General features: G+C 39.9%; 1 protein-coding gene across 5 annotated transcripts in view; it reads right to left on the bottom strand.

The window, feature by feature from the left end:
* The window catches only part of grik2 (glutamate receptor, ionotropic, kainate 2), a 177,417-nt gene extending 157,992 nt beyond the window's left edge, over positions 1-19,425 (bottom strand). For all 5 annotated transcript variants that reach the window (XM_054783107.1, XM_054783109.1, XM_054783108.1 and 2 more), the window contains exons 1-2: positions 19,338-19,425; positions 17,590-17,968 (exon numbers count right to left, since the gene is read on the bottom strand). In XM_054783107.1, coding sequence (XP_054639082.1) covers positions 17,590-17,701 — 112 coding nt within the window. In that variant the 5' untranslated portion in view covers positions 17,702-17,968; positions 19,338-19,425. The remainder of the gene's footprint in view (positions 1-17,589; positions 17,969-19,337) is intronic.
* Between the last annotated feature and the right edge of the window lie 750 nt (positions 19,426-20,175).

Below are 20,175 nucleotides of genomic sequence, written 5' to 3'. Positions count from 1 at the left end.
TTAGATATGTTTTGTTATTGCCATACATACTTGAACCTTCAAACATTAAATAATATATACCGGATTTTCCCGACTGTAAGTCACACTTGTTTTCATGGTTTGGCTGGTCCTGCGACTTGTACTCCAGAGCAAGCTATTTATGTTTTTTTTTCACACTGAGAGGGCGCTCTAGGCTTGTATGTCATTTTCTGCTACTCTTTTCACTCCTGTACCACTGAAAATTGTTTATGCTGTTGTTATCTAAATCACTATACAGTATGTAACGTTAACATACCACCTATTCATGTTATCTTAACAGATGCCTACTTAGCCTGTTCTCCATTTTATTATTACGAGAACTTGCCGTTCAATAAGAAATGTCTGTTCTTGGTCTCTGATTTTATAAAATAAATTTCTCTCCAAAAATGCGACTTATAGTCCAGTGTGACTTATATAAGTTTTTTTCCCTCTTTATTGTGCATTTTTGGCTGGTGCATTTTTTCATGAATGACATTCCTTAATATACTGAAATGTACTATGTGTGTAGTATATAGTATAGTATAGTATTTTATGTGTTTTTCCATACAAAGTACATCTGACCCTTGGGATCACTGCCATTTTCAGCACACAACAACATAAAATATAACTTTATGGATATTTATATACATTTTTTACACATAAATTGTCATGCGACAGGGAGCACATAGCAGGACAGCAGAGTTCCATCCACGGAAGGAAGTGAAACAAGAAAAAAAGTAAGGTTAATCTCATCCAAGTGTAGGTTCATTTTTTTGAAAACAAACAATTGGACCACGTTTTCCCTTGCCCGGACGCGGGTCACTGGGACCCCCCTCTGGAGCCAGGCCTGGAGGAGGGGCACGATGCCAAGCGTCTGGTGGCTGGGCCTACACTCATGGGGCCCGGCTGGGTACAGCCCGAAAGAGACAACATGGATCCCAGAGGGGTCGGGTGCAGAGTGAGCTGGGTGTCAGCTGTCGGCAGGGACCTTGGCGGTCTGATCCTCGGCTACAGAAGCTAGCTCTTGGGACGTGGAATGTCATCTCTATGGTAGGCAAGGAGCCTGAGCTGGTGCACAAGGTTGAAAAGTTCCAGCTAGATAAAGCCGGACTCACTTCAACACACAGCGAGGGCTCTGGAACCAGTCTTCTCGAGAGGGAGGGACTTTATTCCACTCTGGCATTGCCAGCAGTGAGAGGCGACGGGCAGGGGTGGCAATTCTTGTTGCTCCCCGGCTTGTGGCCTGTATGTTGGAGTTTAACCCGGTGAACGAGAGGGTAGTACATTGGTCGTAGTACATTGCTACATCGGTCCGTTGTGGTGAAGAGAGAGCTGAGCCGAAAGGCAAAGCTCTCAATTTACCGGTCGATCTACGTTCCTACCCTCACTTATGGTCACTTGGGGAGGTGTTCAGGACACGTCCGACCGGTAGAAGGCCTTGTGGAAGACTCAAGACTTGTTGGAGAGACAATGTCTCCCAACTGGCCTGGGAACAAAGTGGCTGGGGCGAGGGAAGTCTGGGCCTCCCTGCTTAGGCTGCTGCCCCCACGACGCAACCTCAATTAAGCAGAAGATGGATGGATGGATATTTTTTTAAATGTGCGAATAATGTGATGAATGTATAGGGTGTATATTTTGAGAGTATTTATAGATACGTCTAAAACAGATAATTATTTTAGTGTGCCTTACGCCTGCCCTTTTTTTTTGCATTTTGGTGTTCTGCTTACAAGATCATTGAAAATTGAGTCCCAACTTGTCATTGTGCTCAGAATTACCACAGACACTTGACTGCTAACAACTCAAAAGCAGAGAAAAAGTATTCTGGTATGAGTAATGAATGTTTTCTGGGCCCCCCAGTCTGAAGGCATTATCATCATGTGACGTAGCTGCACTTAATAAATCAAAAACCTTATATGGAAAGTGCTAAGTAGAGGATGAAGCTCAATGTTACAAATACACAGTAACTGAAACGTAGGATGAACCACAAGGGTAAAAGAGTCAGGGGAGAGAGCAGTGTGTTACGAAGTCTTGGCTCATATTACTGTCACACTGACACAGGTCACTGGTCATTTATGCCCTCCATACGTTCAGCGTTGAATTACACCAGAATAGGAGTGTCACCTTCATCTCTAATACAGTCAGCATTGAAGATTCAATTCACATATGAAAAAAAGGCAGACACTTTTTAAAGTGATGGGAGGATATCACGGAGCATGCATCCATCCTAACTGATTTTGGGCTAGAGGTGGGGTACACCCTGGACTAATTGCCATTCAGACACAAGACACACATAGACAAACCATTCACTCTCACATTCACACCAATTGGCAATTTCCAGTCTCCAATGAACTAAACCCTCACAAGCACAGGGAGAACCTTCACACAGAGAAGTTCCAACAGAGATTTAAACCAAAATCTCCTGACTACGAACCAGATGTGCTCACCATTACTTTACCATCCTGCCCATGTAGAGGAACAGCTTTTAAACAATCATTTCCACACAGCACATTCAGTATCTCAATGCAGGGCAGTCTTTAGCTTGCAAGGAATGTGGCACCGTATTCTCTGCTGGCAGAAATGGAGCAGGCCATCCAATAAATAAAAGCAAAATTTTCTAACTGAATGGATATTGCCCTTAAGCCACCGCTGCTAAGCATGCATGAGCTATGAACATAATATAAGGTATATTTTCACTGGACTGAGTCTGATCCACTAAACTATAAATTACGCTGATTTCATTGTAAAGTATTTATGTTCATAACACAGCGAGCTTTGTGGAAACATGTTGTTTTACCTTATAACACAGTAGCCACAAGCTGAGGAAATTAAAGGCCCGAAGTCGTCAGTTCGTCAGAGTCATTATTAAACTTAAATTTATGGTAATTTATGAATGTAAAAACATAGATATCCATTTCTGATATGAAATATGACATTTAATACTTTGTTAGTTGATCTAAAAAACAAATACATAGGATGTGTTTATGGGAAAAATATATTTATATATATATATGTATATATATATGATATTTATATCATCTGTCTTTACTACCACCACAGTACAAAATAAGCTGACTGACAAAGCTGTTTTCAAAAATCCTTATTTTATATATAACATATGTGAGGGCCCTAAACCTTAAAAAAACATAAGGACTGCACTTGACTTCCGTTTAAGGAAGACCGGCCTCAGCCCTTGCTGGGAAATCATCATAAAAGTCAAGAACAAATGAAGGGGGAGTGCTACCATGATGGAATGTGTGATCTGCTGCCAAGGGTATAAAGCAAATCACTGACACATCATATGGTTGAGTAACCCTCCATAAAGTAGAATATAAAGAGTATTATCATTCATACTTAACACCAGTCCTCACCAAGGGAAACAATGGTGAACAAACGTCAACATTTTCCAATAGGAATCAAACACTTACAGTATCCTGGAGTACGTGTTTGATATACAGTATGCATTCTCAGGTGCTAAGAGCGGGCCAACAATTATCTGGAAGAATCATCAATGGTGAGTTTGCGTGTCCAGAAGATGTATTCCCCTCCCATCATAGCAGAAGGACATCTAAAGATGTTGGATGAATATTCTGGCAACATGAATCTTTGTTTGATGTCATCTCAGTGTCACTAAGCAGCCTTTTAAGACAATAAAATACAGTGACTGTTTTACAATGAACTGTTAGAAAGCAGCTTTTGCGCAAACATCATACATCACATGCAAACTACCAGAATTGTTTTATTTGGGTAGGTTAGTTTCTGGTGTTAGATTCAGTCTATTGCCTTAGTGAACTTTCAGTCAAATAGCTTCTCATCACAGGCCTTCTTGACACACACTCACATAGCACAATCAGAGTTAACAGTTACATATGACTGATGGAAAAATAGTGGAAGAGGCAGATACACAATAGATTCATTGTTCTCACTCACACAAGTTTAACTCTCACTTTAAAGTACACTCTGTATACTTTCATTCCGGGCTCTCTTCATTCTAAACAAGTATATTGCTCTTATTTTTTACTACAATTTGAAAATCTTTTCAATTGTGTGATCATTGACTACTTCTCCAATAGAAATTGCGGTGCAAGGACCCGGAAGAGAGGCTAAAGAGAATCAATAACCTTTACACTCGTAATAAAATTTCCTGGAAATGTGCTATGTGAGAAGAGTCTTGATCATCACAATGATTGTTCTGTCATGCTCGTTTTTTTTGGTTTGGTTTTTGTTTTTTTTTACTGTTATTTATTATTTATGATTACACTGATTATCATATAAAATATGAGATGGAATGCAGGAAGTGAACAACATGTACTGTACTAGATGTGGAATGGATGGGGGGTAGGATTAAATAAGCTTTGTTTCTTCTTACTCCTTTTGGACATGTGGAATTGTGAAAGAATGATTCATGAGATGTATTCCATTGTAACCTTCATGTTCAAATAAACTAAACCAAACCAAACCAAACCAAACCAAACCAAATGTTGCTGGAAAACGGTTATTGAAAAGCTTATCTTGAGATTTTTGATAAAGTTTTATTAAGTGGGCCAAAGAACAATCTCAATGGCCTTAATGGTCTCTTCAATGTGTGTAAACCCTTTGAGGATGTTTTGCCCTCATGTGAGGTTGGACAAAATTACATTATGTTTGATTTTTGGCTTTAAGTGTGAAGAGTCACCGATTATGTACTGTAATTTCCAAACTAAAGAACGCACTGGTATTTAACCTGCAACCACTAAATTAAAAATATATATATATTTGTACATAGCCTACCGGAAAAGTAATTAATCGCTGTCCTCCTCCACCTCTTGGGAACTAAAACCACTAAAGTTCTCCTCTTCAAATTTTGGACACGAACAGACCCACAATTCCCTCAGCACACATGGCGCTGGTCTCTTCTTCTTTCATTGTCGCTACCAGCGTCACCACCGCCCCGAGGCAAATCACCTCCCGCGCCTGTGATGTCCTCCCCAGCACGCAGCACTTCAAAACCCCAAAACCTGCCGGCGACGGTGGACCTCCCGACACCGCTCCAAGCTGCCAAGATCCACTGGCAGACCCGAGCAAAAGCCGCTAGATCGATCACCTTCAACCTGAAAGTCGCATCACATGCACCTCTCCACGCATTCTCAATGATGAGTAGTGATATGCGGATTGCTGCTGAAATACTGATACCTCCGATACCAGATCTTGAGGCTCTAAAATCGATTCTCAAATTCAAATATCGATTCTTTGATACTTCAGTCATTTGAGGTAATGTATGTCATTAACAGGAACACGGTGGAAAGTAACTACATTAATGAGACCTTGTGTAAATGTTACGCAATATAGAATCAGAAAAGAAATCAGTGGTATTGAACATCACTAACGGTGAGGGTGTGCACACAAAGCAAAAAATGACTGCTCCAAAGCACTCAAAATGTCACGAGACCAGAACGACACCACAAATTAGCCAGATCACTGTGTAGGCCACAGGTTCAAAGCGTGAGAAGAAAGTAGTGGTTTATACACCAGAAATTAGGGTACTTTTGGTACAAATGTGTTGTTTTAAGTTGTTGACAACAACTATTTAGACATTATTTTGTGTAAGAATTACTTAGGACAGCATGAGTTGTTGCATGTGGGGCCACAGTTAGGCTTTCAGGATATCTTTGAATGTACAGTTGTACTTCGGCTTTTGTTATTGATTAGTTCCAAAAGTTTAGACGAAACCGAAACATACTAAAACAAAACAATGTCCCTTAAAAATATTAACAAAAAAATCTTTTGTTTAATTACAGTTCTACATGCAGAAAACATGCAAAATTATCATCAATGACGAATGGTTAATTATTGTTGATATGGACTTTCTGTACATCCTGCCGAGATCAAATTAAGTAATTTCTCACTTTATCAAAGGGCAGGCACGCACAACTTTCTTTGGCCCCATGGCGAGTTTTTTAGCAGTCACACTCAATAAAAAAATGCACAACAGTGAGTCAACAATGCATAGGGTGCTTTGTTTGGGCGCACAACTTTGCAGAACGATACAGTACAGGGCAAACATGCTAGTTTGTTACGTGCAATACAATGATCTCTTGTTTATCGTGGGTAATTGCTTCCAGACTCGACCGTGAGAAGAATTTCTGCCAAGTAGAATTCCTTATTTATAAATACAGGTATAACATTTTTGTAAGTAGAGCATAGAAAACTTGTTTGCAACCTTCTAAATATGCTTTTTAACATTATTAGAGCCCTCTACACATGAAATAACACCCCTATAGTCACCATTACACTCATATTACCCCGCATATTATACATAATAACAGAAAATAAGACATATACCATACATGTAACATAGACCGACACATTAGCACTGGGAGAGTTCCTTGTTGTTTTCTGGACAGCATACTTGCTGGTGGCTATTGTCTCATCAATGTAACATGTGACACTTCAACTAGTGTAGAATACTACAGCTCATATATTTGAATGTGTCTTCTGAATGTGTTTTCGTTCATTTAGCCGTTTTTATACTTGGAAAAAATGAATTTAGACCAATAAAATTTGCTTAAATATGCACAGTTTTTGACTAATAATACACCGTAGTCAACCACGAAACAGCAATAATTTATTCATTCATTTATTTTGAAAAACCACGATAGAGTGAAGCCGCGAAGTGGCGAGGGACGACTGTAATGTAAAAAAACCAAGACAGTGTACAAAAACTGAGGCAGAATTTGGGCAAAAACTTTTGATGAAAACCGAATCATGCAAAAACTGGGGTGTCCGAAAACTGAGGTTTGACTGTTTGACGATATTATGGAGAACATTCAGCAGACTACATATTGTTCTTCTGGACCATTGAATACAATAAAGCAACAATTTGTTTTAAGCAATATACTTGTCTGCATTATTATAAAGTGAAAAATATACAGGCATAGTTACACTAAACAGAAAGAAATACAGTACATCTGTATTGATTGTTGCTTATGAGGCTGATCTTGTTGTTTGTAAGCCTTGGCAGTTGAAAAAAATGACACGTGTCCTATTAAAGAGCATGTACTTTCATCCATTTTCTACTGGTTATCCTGTTCAGGGTCACAGGTAGCTGGAGCCTGTCTCAACTGATTCCAAAGGTGGACTCCACCCTGCAGTGGTCACGAGTCCTTCACAAGGCACATTTTGAGACTGACAGCTATTCACAGTCACATTCACACCATCACTGACTGAGGAGTGAACGAACCCCTGCTGCCCGCACAAAAGTCTGGCGAGTCAATCACAAAACACGAAGCACAAGACTATAACTTGTACTGAACAGAAACAATTCTGAAAGAGGTGAAGGAAATAGATTTTTGTATCCTATATTTAATGTGTCTCGATTAAAGGCAGCTCCATTAATTCTGAGGAGGTCAAATGTCGTTCAATCATCACGCATCTAATTGAAATAACAGCCTTGTAGTGACACTACATAACCCTAACTTTTAATGCTTCTTCTAATCCTGCTTGCTAATTCAACTAGGGAAGATGTAAAGTGGGTAAACAAATAGCCATAAAACCAGTCAGGAATGCTGATTTTCTCTCTGTCTGCTCGATCAAGTGCATGCTGAATGGAGCATCACATTCCCGCCTGGTGCTGCAGTAGTTTGCAATTGCAATTGGGGATTTGCAAGATTATGATCAGACAATGAGGCCCTTGCGAACGTGACAGCACACACTCATGAGCCACTCATGCGGCTGGTACGGATGATTGTTCTCTCCAAAACACTTCATAGTATCCATCTTTTTGCTTCAGAGAAACTGCATCCAGAAAATCTATCCCACATATTTTTGATCCTTTGGTCCCAAGCTACTGTAAATCCTAAAGGACAGAATGACAATTAGCTCTTGACTAACAACCTAATGTTGGCACATTCGTTACAATTGTATCTGTGTGAACGGAAGCGAGCTCTAGTTTCTCAGCTGGCTAGACCGTGTATTTATAATCTATAAATTGCTTCATTTTTGTTCTTCTGTTCTGGCTACAGATTGCATTTCACATTTCATCTCTGACTTCACAAGAGAGTGTGATGTAGCTTCAGTTCACTGGAAACGCCACTCTTCAACACACACCCACAGGGGAAACACACTCTCTGCTGACTCAGTCCAAAACACCATTCAAACTCAACAACACCCCCATGCAACACAAACACACTCACACACAGTGAATGCTCTGACAGCTGCATGCTCACATCTCGTTACCATTTATCCACTGACTGAAAAGCATGTTTTCAGCAATGGATAACCACCGTGGGCTTCTTGGCAGCTCACTGCAGAAACGATCCTACATTCATGTCATATTCCATTTTTTGTCTGTCTGCTTACTATTAAAGATGGTAGTGTCCCTTTTCTCTTGAAAATACAAGGATTAGGATAGCCTTTTTCTGATCTATTTATTCATTCTACCGCCACCCTAACATATACTGTATGTCACAACTGGTAAAACTGGATATACCGTAATCCCTGAAAAGCGAAATTACGCCAAGTTGGATTTCTTATTTACAAATGCAACATTTTTGTAATTAGAGCATTGAAAACCTGTTCAAAACCTTCTAAATATGTTTTTTTTTAACATTATTAGAGCCCTCTGGACATGAAATAATAGTCTCGGAAAAGAGATCAACAATTTACATTCGTGTTGTTGTCACGAAAGGCAGTAGGCTAAATGATAGCCAACAATAATAGCTAAACTTTGTCAAATAGCCATAATTCACTGACAACAAAAAATGCGCGTACAATGCAGCCTTTTTGAGTTCTCATATACTAAAAAAACTAATCTGAGTAAAACAATGACAATAAATACAAAAATTATAAGCATTTTAAAATAGGGAATTAGTTTTCAATTACCCTGGTATATGATAAGAATGTGGATAAGCACCTTTTCTTCATGAAAATAGAGTGAAAGCAAAAGTTTTTTTTATCTATTTAATGTATTTAATATCTTCAACCAGGAGTAGAAGCAGGTCAGTGTTTTGCAAATCTCAAGTAAGTCTCTTTAATGTCAAGTCTCGAGTCAATTCTCAACTAAAGACGTGCAAATCCAAGTCAGCTCTTAAGTCAAGACAAGACCGTCAAGTCCAAAGTCAAGGGCTTGAAATTTTCGAGCCCTCATAAGCCATAAGCACTGTTTAGTGTCTCCCAAATAAAATGGCATTTTAACAATGCAACAATCTATTAAATTTGACAAATACAATGAATGCATTTTGAACTGTTGAACTGTATTTTTTTTTTAATAAAACAAGACCAGTGTCACAGAAAAAAAGTGCTGACATAGCATTCACACATTGTTTGTTATTTAACCAGCGTGAACGTTAATGGATGCATTCAAAGGGAAATATGTTGTCTTGCTGGAAATGACATAATAATGATCACCTTCGTTGAATACTTTCAATGTGGACACATTTTATCAAAACTGTGATCGAGTCTGACAAGACTGTCAAGTCGCGTGACTCCAGTCCACACCTCTGTCTTTGACCTTGCCAGGGAATGACAGTAATCCGATCATTTCAATATTAAAGAATGCATTTTGCATCCATTTAGATATGAATGCAAAAGGAAAGAAATACTGATTTGCCATTCTATCAAGCCTGACACTATTTTTAGACATGTTGTTTTTCTTTATTTATTCACCAGCCAATAACGAGTACGGTATATTTAAAATATTTATAACCAACAACACTAGGCAGGGTAAAAACAATCATTGTTCAACAATGTGACGTTCGTGTTGATAATCAAATAACCCTGTGCCTCATAAAACCCCGTAAGATAAAATAAGTTTTACAAAGGAAGCTATTAATCCTGTGCATGTGGTTGTGTACTGTCAGCGCATGAGAGCGTACTGTGCATACTGATTGTCAAAACAAATGTGTCCTTCCCAATGAAAACTGTTGGTAGGCTCCCCAACCATGCAGGCCATAAAAGCAACAGCAAACGGCAGCATCAGAGCTAATCTGCACTCACACATAATCATGAAACTAAAAGATGCATCTGAGGCCAGCAGATAATTCAATCCACAGCATAACAAGGGGGGAAGTAAGGACACGTTAACTAGTGTGCTCTATATTCTGTATCACTAAAAGAACAACAGTTTGTGCAGCATTTTGTTTTGGCTTTAATCATAAGGTCAGCAGTGCGGGCTTTGACAAATGCACACATGGATGGTTCTGGGGCAAAAAGACTGATTTAAAAAGGCAGTGAATGAAAATAGCCTTTTCTTCCTGTCTGCTCATCCAAACCCGCCTTTTGGTCAGTATCAGACACGCAGGCATTCCTCTGTGTCAAGAATCTGGTTGGCCAAAGGATACTTCATATTATGTATGAATACCATGCTCCATCTTCCCTCAAGCATCTGCCTGAAGTAGAAAAACATGATCATCTTTTATTCTGTGCCACTGACCAGCACATATTTTGATCATCACAGAAACCCCCAAATCAAAGCCTGTGATTTTACAGCCTTACCTTCAACTCAGCTTGGCTGGCTAACACACATTTTCACCACCTCTTTTTAAGCACCGTAAAAGCTATTTTTTTTCCTTTAGTTTTTCTTCCTAGTTCTAGGGAGTGCATTGCTATCGGAGAAGTAGTCAGTGATCACACAATTTAAATTGAATTACCGGTATATTTTTGGGGGCAATTTGCCACTCCCCTCTAGAAAGTGAAACTTAAGCTTGTGTGCCTGGAAAGTGAAAGTTAAGTTTGTGTGACGGAGACTAGCTTGAACTGGTTCTAGCTGTGACTGTGCTGATATCGTGCCTGTTTACCATCTTCTCCTCTCAGTACTTTTTCATGGGTTATCTGTGAGTGTTGTGCAACTCTAGTTGTGCTGTGTGAGTGTGTCTCTCAAGAAGGCCTTCTATGAAACGCTATTAGTTATGTCTGTTTTGTTGTTGAATATGGTCTATTATTAGTAGAAATTGTACATATTCATGGCCTAAATAAATCATTTTCAAGCATAAAAATGGCAAAATTAACGAAGATACAAATATAAGGCATTAAAAAATGTGATACAAAGTGTACAGTAATACAGTATCTGTGACTTGTGTGCATGTTTAAGAAGCGAGGTCTGGGAAATGAATGGTCACTGCATATGTTCTCTGCTTGTTAATAAATCGATTGAAGTGCATCGTGAGTCTCTCCTTAACCGTAAACAGCAGAGTCGTAGTCTACACTGATCTCTAGGTGTCAGTAACGCTACACTGATGAGACAATAGCTACCACAGGAAGTATGCTGTCAATGTTAATATGTGAGGGACAACTTACTGAGAAGCTGCCCAGCCTAATCCGTATCTCATTCAATTTGGTATTTGGTAATGACAATGACAATAAGTCCTCCTTGACTAACAAAACAGCAAAAAGATGACAAATACAAAAAAACACATTCAGTGATTATCTTGTTCAAAGAGTGAAGTCAAGGTTGGGCCGTAGCCAGCTGTTGAGCACCTGGATGACGATGTCAACTATTTTTTTTTACTTCTTGACAGATGGGCCTCTCAGAGAAAAGAGAGACATTCTTCTTGTGATAGAAGGCTGCCACATTTAGCTCATCTACCCCATTAGACAGTGACCTTCATACCAGTGCTGACAGAGCAGCAGGGGCATACATTACAAGTGATGTGATGTACTTTGCAAGTATGCTGCTCGAAATTGATCCAAATATTAGGAGATAAGATTCTGTATATACTGTATATTGCATAATTATCCATCCATCCATCGATACATTTTCTATGCCGCTGGTCCTCACTAGGGTCGCAGGGGTATTTTGCAGAATTACACAGATTTCATTGATGCTTTTATAGAAAATTATCTTTTTGAATTGATTTATTATTTTTCCCGTTTTTTTTCTTTGATGTAGGCCGTTCGATTCCTGGACAGTGCCCCAACGCACAGCCACTGGAGCTCATTTCTCCAGTGCTGGTCCCAAGCCTGGAGAAATGTGAGAATCGCCCCACTCATCAGGCGGAAAAAATCCGAACAAATCATGTAATAGAGTGATCGGCGAAGTCGAAAGACAACTACCATTTTTCACAATAATTATTAGTGCTGACTGCTTTCAAAAATGATCAGTGGTTGTCAATATGTTGAAAATTCACAAAGAGTCATTAATGCACACCACTAACTCGATCTATGCATGCATATTCAGTCTTTGTGACTACATTTCACCTCTGCTGAGAATTTAACACAACAGGTGTCCAATCAAGCTCCAACTCGGTTGCATGTTCCTGTTGCTGTGCAGTTTTTTTCCGGCGATTACGTGTGCGTTAAGTAAGTCAGCGGAAGTAAGTGGAAACGTGATGCTGATTATTGCATCCGTGGCTTTCTTCTCAAGGTCACTTCTCAGCATCAGCGATGCTGTTTACATAAAGGGTTGAAAGGATGGACATCAGTGGAATTTAAACTCAGCCTTGTCTTCTGTAGCTGCCAAGAGGCTTTGTCAGATTCAAGAAAATATCACCACAAAGCAGCAGGGCTTGATGATCTCATTAGACATGCGATATCATCACTCAATAAACCCCCAGAGCCACTGGCATGAATCAAATAAATGGACAAGAACTAAAACACCAATCTGTCACGTGCCATCAGCAACCAATGCCTTTTAAACCGATCTGTCAACGGATGAGTGGCGGCTGGTCGTAGATAGAAAACTGTTTGCAGTTTACCATAAGCTGTCTTCTTCTGCTATTAAATATACCTGTTTAACATTGAATAATTGTGGTATAGACATGAGCCGGTTACTGGTTTCAAAGTATAAAAAGTCACAGTTTCAAAACCACTAACATTTTCTGTCATACCGTTCCTGCGGAATGAGCGAAAGTGGAGTTCCAGTGTGTTATTCCTTGCAGTCGGAACTGGGCTTCATTGTGTTTAAACCGCGGGAGTGGGCTGTGTTGCCAAAGGTCGGGCAACTTAACCGTCACAGCATATTACAAACGTTGAGGGCCACCAAATGTGGAGATGTGATTCAGAACAAGACAGGAGTCGAGGAGAAGCGATTTCAACCGTTTACTCTCCACTGAGCAACAAGCAAAAAACACTTAGCAACCGTTGCTACAACAATTACACAACTGGAAAACGTAAGTGAAACTTGGTGAATGTCTAAGCTATGCTGTGGGTCACCACACAAGTAAATTAATCAAAACTCAGCAAATTCACAATCCAACAACTCCAAAAAACTCTTGTGGACAAGTTGTAACCTGCACATTCACCACGATATGAAATAACAACATAATATTACAAGTTTTAAAAATTATTTATGTTTTTGACCTTCTTGAGCCACTTAGTGATTGCATTTACTTGCATTTTGATCTGTTGTTTGTTTGTTTTTTTATTAAGAAAGTATTTATGGTGATGTGGCTTGAGTTGCAGAGTTTGCCTCAGTTGGCATTTTATTTATTATAATTCCTTATTTATTTAGAAAGAATTTAGTTATTTTTTGTTTATTTTCAATAGAAGTCTTCCGCTTCCATCGTGTTCTATTATGTTGTTCAGCAGATTTTTTTTCACTTCTTTTCATTTCAAAATAACACATTTTTGAGCTGTAATTATCATACCGTGATACTGTGAAACCGGATATTTTGCCGAAGGTTATCATACCGCCGATTGTGGTACTAGTGCACAAAAGTAATGGAACAGAATCAGTATCTCCTATCATGCTATAGTTGTGTGTACGCATGAACCAATCACTAAATGCAAATGCAAATATCAATATCAAAGGTAGTATCAGAGTCAGATTGATACTAGCATGATGACAGCGATATTTTTCTGTTGTTTTTTATGTTTAGGCTCACAAATATGTGTTTTTGTTTCATTCATATTGTTGCATTGTTTGTATTGTTATAGTTATACTTTCATTTCAAACTCAGGGAATAAGTCCTGATAGGCGGCCGCACGTTGGTCGAGTGGTTAGCATGTTGGCCAACACAGTTGAGATCGGGAAGATCTGGGTTTGATTCTCCCTTGGGCATTTCTGTGTGGAGTTTGCATGTTCTCCCCGTGCATGCGTGGGTTTTCTCCGGGTACCGGGTGCATGTTAGGTTAATTGTCTCCAATTTAGAGTGAGTGTGAGTGTGAATGGTTGTTTGTCTATATGTGCCCTGCGATTGGCTGGCAACCAGTCCAAGGTTGTACCGCGCCTGTCGCCTGAAGTCAGCTGGGATAGGCTCCAGCGTGCCCCGCAACTCTGATGAGGAGAAGTGGTGCAAAAAGCCAAAGGATTTGGATGCAAGCTAATAGTAGTTTTTGCTTTTGAGTTCTTATTTTGCACTCTTGACCCTATTCTTTGCTCAAGAAATTGTACGTAATAAAACAGCATAGGGAAATACTTGAGATTGGTGAATTGTCTTTTATCGTTGTATTTAGTTCACAAGTAAGTTTGGATATATATTTTTTCTTTGCCTAAAATCTTTGCCCTGTATTTAACTCTGATTATAATCACGGTCAACAAATTACATGCAAAATCAAAAAATCATTCCGTGATCTTGAAAAATGTCAAGTACAAAGTATCGGTATCGGCTACTGTTCATGTAAATACTTGGTATCGGACAGATACCAACATTTGCGGTATTGCCCAACTCTACTTACCACACTTTCCCCGGAGCATCAGTATCCCATCACACATGAAGTTGCAATGCTAATGTATTCATTATTCATTCATTTATGCATTCATTTTCTTTTGAATTCAATTAGTGAAAGAAAAAACTATTGACACTCCTTGCTACGTATTTTAGACATTCATTTTCCACTATATTTCCCTTCTCCTCTGTGCACCCTGGTGACAGTTTCTGAAGGCTTTTTAAAAGCAATATAGTGCAGGAACAGTCTTTACATGTGCAAAGGGTGGTACAGTGCTTAATCAAATAAGACAGTAGCACCCTCCAAAAGACCTGCTGCCTTTCCTTTGGGTTAAGTGTTGCTATATTTAAACCATTTCCATGCTAAAAGTAGCGTCCCTGTAGGGCTGTGAGGGGGCGGGGGGAATCTACTGTGAAACAATGAATCCAATAAAATCCTAAACATACACATAAAAATAATTCTGCCACAGGGAGAAAATGATAGCTACACAAATGATCTCTTCAGAAGAAGTATGGACATGAACTGATTCCTTAGTTACACTCGCACCAGAGGTGAGCATACTGCAAATTTTGATATGGATCCGATTCCAAGTAAGCACAGGGCCGATAGAGCCGATACCATACTGACACTGATATTGATGCTTTTTCCTTGAAAATGTTCAAGATCATTGACTGATTTTGTCATTTTGTCTTTAATTTGTTGATCATGATTATAATCCGAATAAAAAACAAGATTTTAGGCAAACAACACATTTTTTTTAATAAATTCGTATCTATTATTATTTGTGAACAATATATAAATACTTTATTACATAAAATGGTTTGATTCATTTGACTTTTTGCCCCCAAAGCCCTCCTGTTTTCAGTGATTTATTTGGACTTTTGTTGGGTTTTCCTATGCTTCCACCATTATTTCCTGTTTGTGAATTGTAGTTTTCTGCTGTGTAGCAGCTTTGCTCTCGCTGGAAAGCACAGGCAGTGCACCTGTTTGTTATTTGGTAATCAGCGCTAGGCATTTATGTTAAGTGGGTGTTCTGCCGAGCCCTCTGGCGAGCCCCCCGTCGAGCACCCCTGTCGAGTTGTGCGCTTCACTCTATCAGGTTTTTAAAAAAATATATAAATCATGCTGTTTCGTGGTTGAACGCAACCTATTGTTAGTCAAAAATATGTATTTTTAAGCTAATGTTACGTTTTTGTGCCGAAATTAAGCATTTTCAGGCACAAAAATTGACCAATTGAACTAAAATACCAATATAAGGCATTCAAAAGACGTATTCAAAGACGTTGACGTCGTATTCTACACTAGTCACTAGGTGTCAGTAATGTTGCTGTAATGTTCGGTGAGGCACGCAATGACCAGACTTGATCACCGGAAACAACAGGCTTTTATTGCAAGTTTGAATTGTCTCACAAAAGGCACAATAATCCATACTCCCTAGTAAAAACACCGGTTACTGTTGCTGCAGCAGCCCACGACTCAAATCTGAACCACCGACGTCACTTCTTGTCGGCACTCACTCTGCTCCCCTTGGGAACGCATTTAAAGCAACATATACAAGCATGAGTCTTATTTTTGTCTTACTTACTCTTATTCCGTCGACTATTTTGGGTAATATGAGTGGAAAGGTGACTATAGGGGTGTTAGCTTATGTCTAGAGGGCTCTAATGATGTTTAAAAAACTTATTTAAACAATATTTCAAACAGGTTTCCCCTATCCACCTTCCATGTTGAGTTTGTGTCAGGATAGTGTTCCCTGCTAGCTTTCCTGTTAGTTTGCTGCTTTTTATTATTTTTGTTTATTAAAGTCACCTTGGCTACATTCATATTGCAGGTCACGTCCAATTTTTTTTTGTTTCATGTCAGTGTGAACAGTACAGTTCCATTTTTTTTCAAATGCAACCCAGGCCTCTTTTGTACGGGTCATAAATCCTGTATGTATCTGATGCTACCGCAGTCTGAACGTTTGGGTTGCATATAGCTGACCTATACGTCATCGAAAGGTGACAACGTCACAATTCATTGCCAAACTAGCCAGGCATGAAGAGAAATGGTAGACGAAGGACCAGAAAATGGTCAAGCAAGAGAAGATGTTTTGTAACAGCGTCCCACCACCCCTGGCTCCGACTCCTCACCCACGTTCTTCGGAGCAGACGTCACAGCAAGTTCCCCACAAACTGCCATAGCCAAAATGTATGCCCCCTTCCTTCTTAATCTCTTCCTTCTTAATAATTTAGTGATGAAAAAGTTGACCCCAGTTGCACAAAATCCTTAAAATTGCCACAAATGCGCCAGGACTGAGACCACATATTGGGGCCATGTTGACTTCGGCAAACACACTGCACAGCTTGCGAGATCACGCTTTGTGCGCATGCGCGTCACTTCCCGGACACGTCGCGTTCACATTACACACAAATACAAGTCACATTTTTTTTGTAATGTGAACTAATCTGAATTACACAAAAAGATTGGATTTTCACCCCCCAAAAAATCAGAATTGGGGACCATACCCTGCAGTGGGAAACTTGGTGAACATGCAAGCTTCGTTTGCAAACAATATGGAAATAAAACAATATGAAGAACAGAACAACAAAAAACAGATATTTGTGAAACTGAACATGGATGAGAAGTGAAAAATATCGATCTCCCCAGGCTAGTATCGATGTGATACTGATATTGTTCCTCTGCATAGTTGGCTCAATCCGCCGACCCCCGAACACACACACTTACACTGAAACTTTCATCAGCCTGTGTTGAAGATTCTAAACAGCAACAGGTCCCATACTTCAGCCTACAACACACCACTGCTAAAGTATCATCACGTTTTCCATCCTCGCACGGGCATATGCCACGTTCCCCCTTTTAAGACCCCTCCTTGCACAAATACTTCGTATAGCAACTTCGTCGGGGGGAGAAAGTGGCAAAGTCGTCACAATGACAAACAAATGGATGACGGTGACACAAACGTGATTTCCAACTTTGTAGGTGACGTCAGAAAGTAAATAGAAAACAACTCACCGAATCTCAACACGTGTGGCATACCATGAGAATATCCCACACAGTGTAATAGCAGCAGTAGGAGCCTGCACCTCAATCTGCCGTTAGATACCAGCAGGGAGGTAATCTTCATGGTTCTTGCGTGGTGCACACTAGTTGTTATTCCCTGAATCGGTATATCTCCCAGATGTGTGTTTTTCTCTTTCACTCCGGCAGGTTGGGCGAGTGCTTCCTCGTATCCATAAGGCAAAAAAAGCGCTGCTTGTCCGCTTGGCTGCAGAAGCAAATAGAACTGCTCTCCGACTCAGCTGAGGAAGGAGATGGTGATGATGATGATGGAGATGCTGGAGGATGTGAAGGGGCATCCATGTTAGGCAGGAGAGAGTTTGAAGAAATCCATCTAGGGAGGGACACACAGCCTGATTTAGAAAAAGAGTTGGAGACAGTCGAGCTGTCGAGCTCCTGGTGCTGATGCTGATGCTGCAGTAGCGCACAGCAGCTGACGTGTGACCAGCTAATAATAATAATAGTAGAGAGCGCACGTTTGCCACTCTTCACACTCTCACTTTACACATCTCCGCGGATGACATTACATTGTCCGCTCAGCCCCCCCGCCCCTTCGTTCCCCGAAGGCTGTTTTCTCTAGATTGTTCTCACGGTTCGCTTCAGTTGCCGCTGAGTCCGATCCAAGTGAGCGCCAGTCAATGAATTAGACAAGATTGCTGTTTGATCGGAGTCGCTCAAGCTTAACCTGGAAGCAGCCCTGTCAGCGTGATGAATAACCTCTTTAATTCTACGTATCTGTGGAAATATTGTTTGAATTAATTGTCCGTCAACATTAAACCGAGATATTGCGTCACGAATGCGATTTGTATGCTTTTGCAAGATGTTTTCCTCCTTTTACTCTTCCCGGGAGGGTTTCCTCTTTTATTTAAAAAATGCGTTAAGTACTTTAAAACTAAATATTCCGATTATAGCAGGAGAAACAAAAATGCTTTGTCTTTCCCATCACAAACAATACAAATCCATTTAAAAGTTTACAAATATATATTTAGCACTAACCTTTTAATAAGATTATAATTATCCAAGCATTCAGCACATTTTTTTGTGCTGAACACTTTTCTGAACCATAACAATGACTGGACATTATTATTTATGTATTTATATTTATTTATCCTTATGCTGTCATTGTTCACATTACATTAAATTCTAGATACACGTTGTATAAATTGCATTAAATTGTAAACATGCAATACCAGTTTTCTGAACCATTACTGTTTGTCAATTTCACTTAATGTTGCAAAATGTGGCTTATGGGTGCATAACGGTGGACATTTTTCCAGCTCTAGTCTGCATTCCTCTCATAACTCGGCTTTTTTTTTAAAGGAGACTATTTTTTAAAGTCAATAAAGTTATTTTCAAGCATTTACTATGTGATTTAAATGAAATATTCGATTCTTACGGATCATATTTAGTAAGCGTTGTCCTCCAGACCCAAGGTGTCAGCCTGAAGATGAGGAAAACGTCTCTAAGTAGAGGTCAAACAAGCACATTGGAGGTCAAGATACTTTTCTTGAGCTGCTTAAATTTTGACCCCATGAACTTGTAACCTTTTGCCGACATATGCACGAAAAATATTACTATAGAGTTTGACTAGTGTGAAATAATTGTATTTAAAAAAAAAAACGCCCTTCTATTCCATGTTTCAAAAATCAGTCAGTCAGTCAAAAATGGCACAATAAATGCACATTTTGCTGTAATTGGCTTACCTTAGACAGGCGATGAGCGGAGAAGAGTCACCGGGGCAGCAGAGAGAAGTTGCTTTGTTTCTGGATGGGAAAGCAGAGCGGCTTCAGCACCACTGCCTCCGGGAGAGCTGCGTTGGATGCGGCCGTGGGGTAGACACGCCCCCTGTCGGACGCTCGGACTTACTGTTTCAAACAGTGCTTCCCCTTTTTGCAGTGAAGTACTGTACCCCCAAGTTGGAATATTTTTTTACCCCCCTCACCCGAGGGTGTCCATTTGGCTTTGATAACTGTTTTTCTTTTCTTGTTTTTTTTCTTCCTTGCTATTTTCAGTGTGGCCCTAAACATCAGCATAATGCTCTGACTGTCTCATCTTTCATTTCATGCTTAGAATATGCTCCCGCGGGCCAATAAAAAATACCCCGTGGGCTGCAAACGGCCCCCGGGCGGCACTTTGGTTACCGACTGCCCTATCCAGAGAGAGGCATTTTTGGTTGAAAAAAAAGTTGCAAAAAAACAGTGCTGGAGCATTGGTATCTGACTGATTACCATCCAAAACACTGCTCACCTATGGTGGTCTTGTTTCAAACACTTATTATTATAATAAAGTAAATAAAAATAACTTCCATCCATCCATTTTCTATACCGCTTCATCCTCACTAGGGTCGCGGGGGCATGCTGGAGCCTAACCCAGCTGACTTCGGGCGACAGGCGGGGTACACCCTGGACTGGTCGCCAGCCAATCGCAGGGCACACATAGACAAACAACCATTCACACTCACATTCATACCTATGGACAATTTAGAGTCACCAATTAACCTAACATGCATGTTTTGGGGAATGTGGGAGGAAGCCGGAGTGC

The sequence above is a fragment of the Dunckerocampus dactyliophorus genome, chromosome 7 (assembly GCF_027744805.1).
Source record: "Dunckerocampus dactyliophorus isolate RoL2022-P2 chromosome 7, RoL_Ddac_1.1, whole genome shotgun sequence".
NCBI lineage: Eukaryota > Metazoa > Chordata > Actinopteri > Syngnathiformes > Syngnathidae > Dunckerocampus > Dunckerocampus dactyliophorus.
Note: the sequence above shows the minus strand (reverse complement) of the source record. Positions and strands in the feature narration are given on the sequence as shown.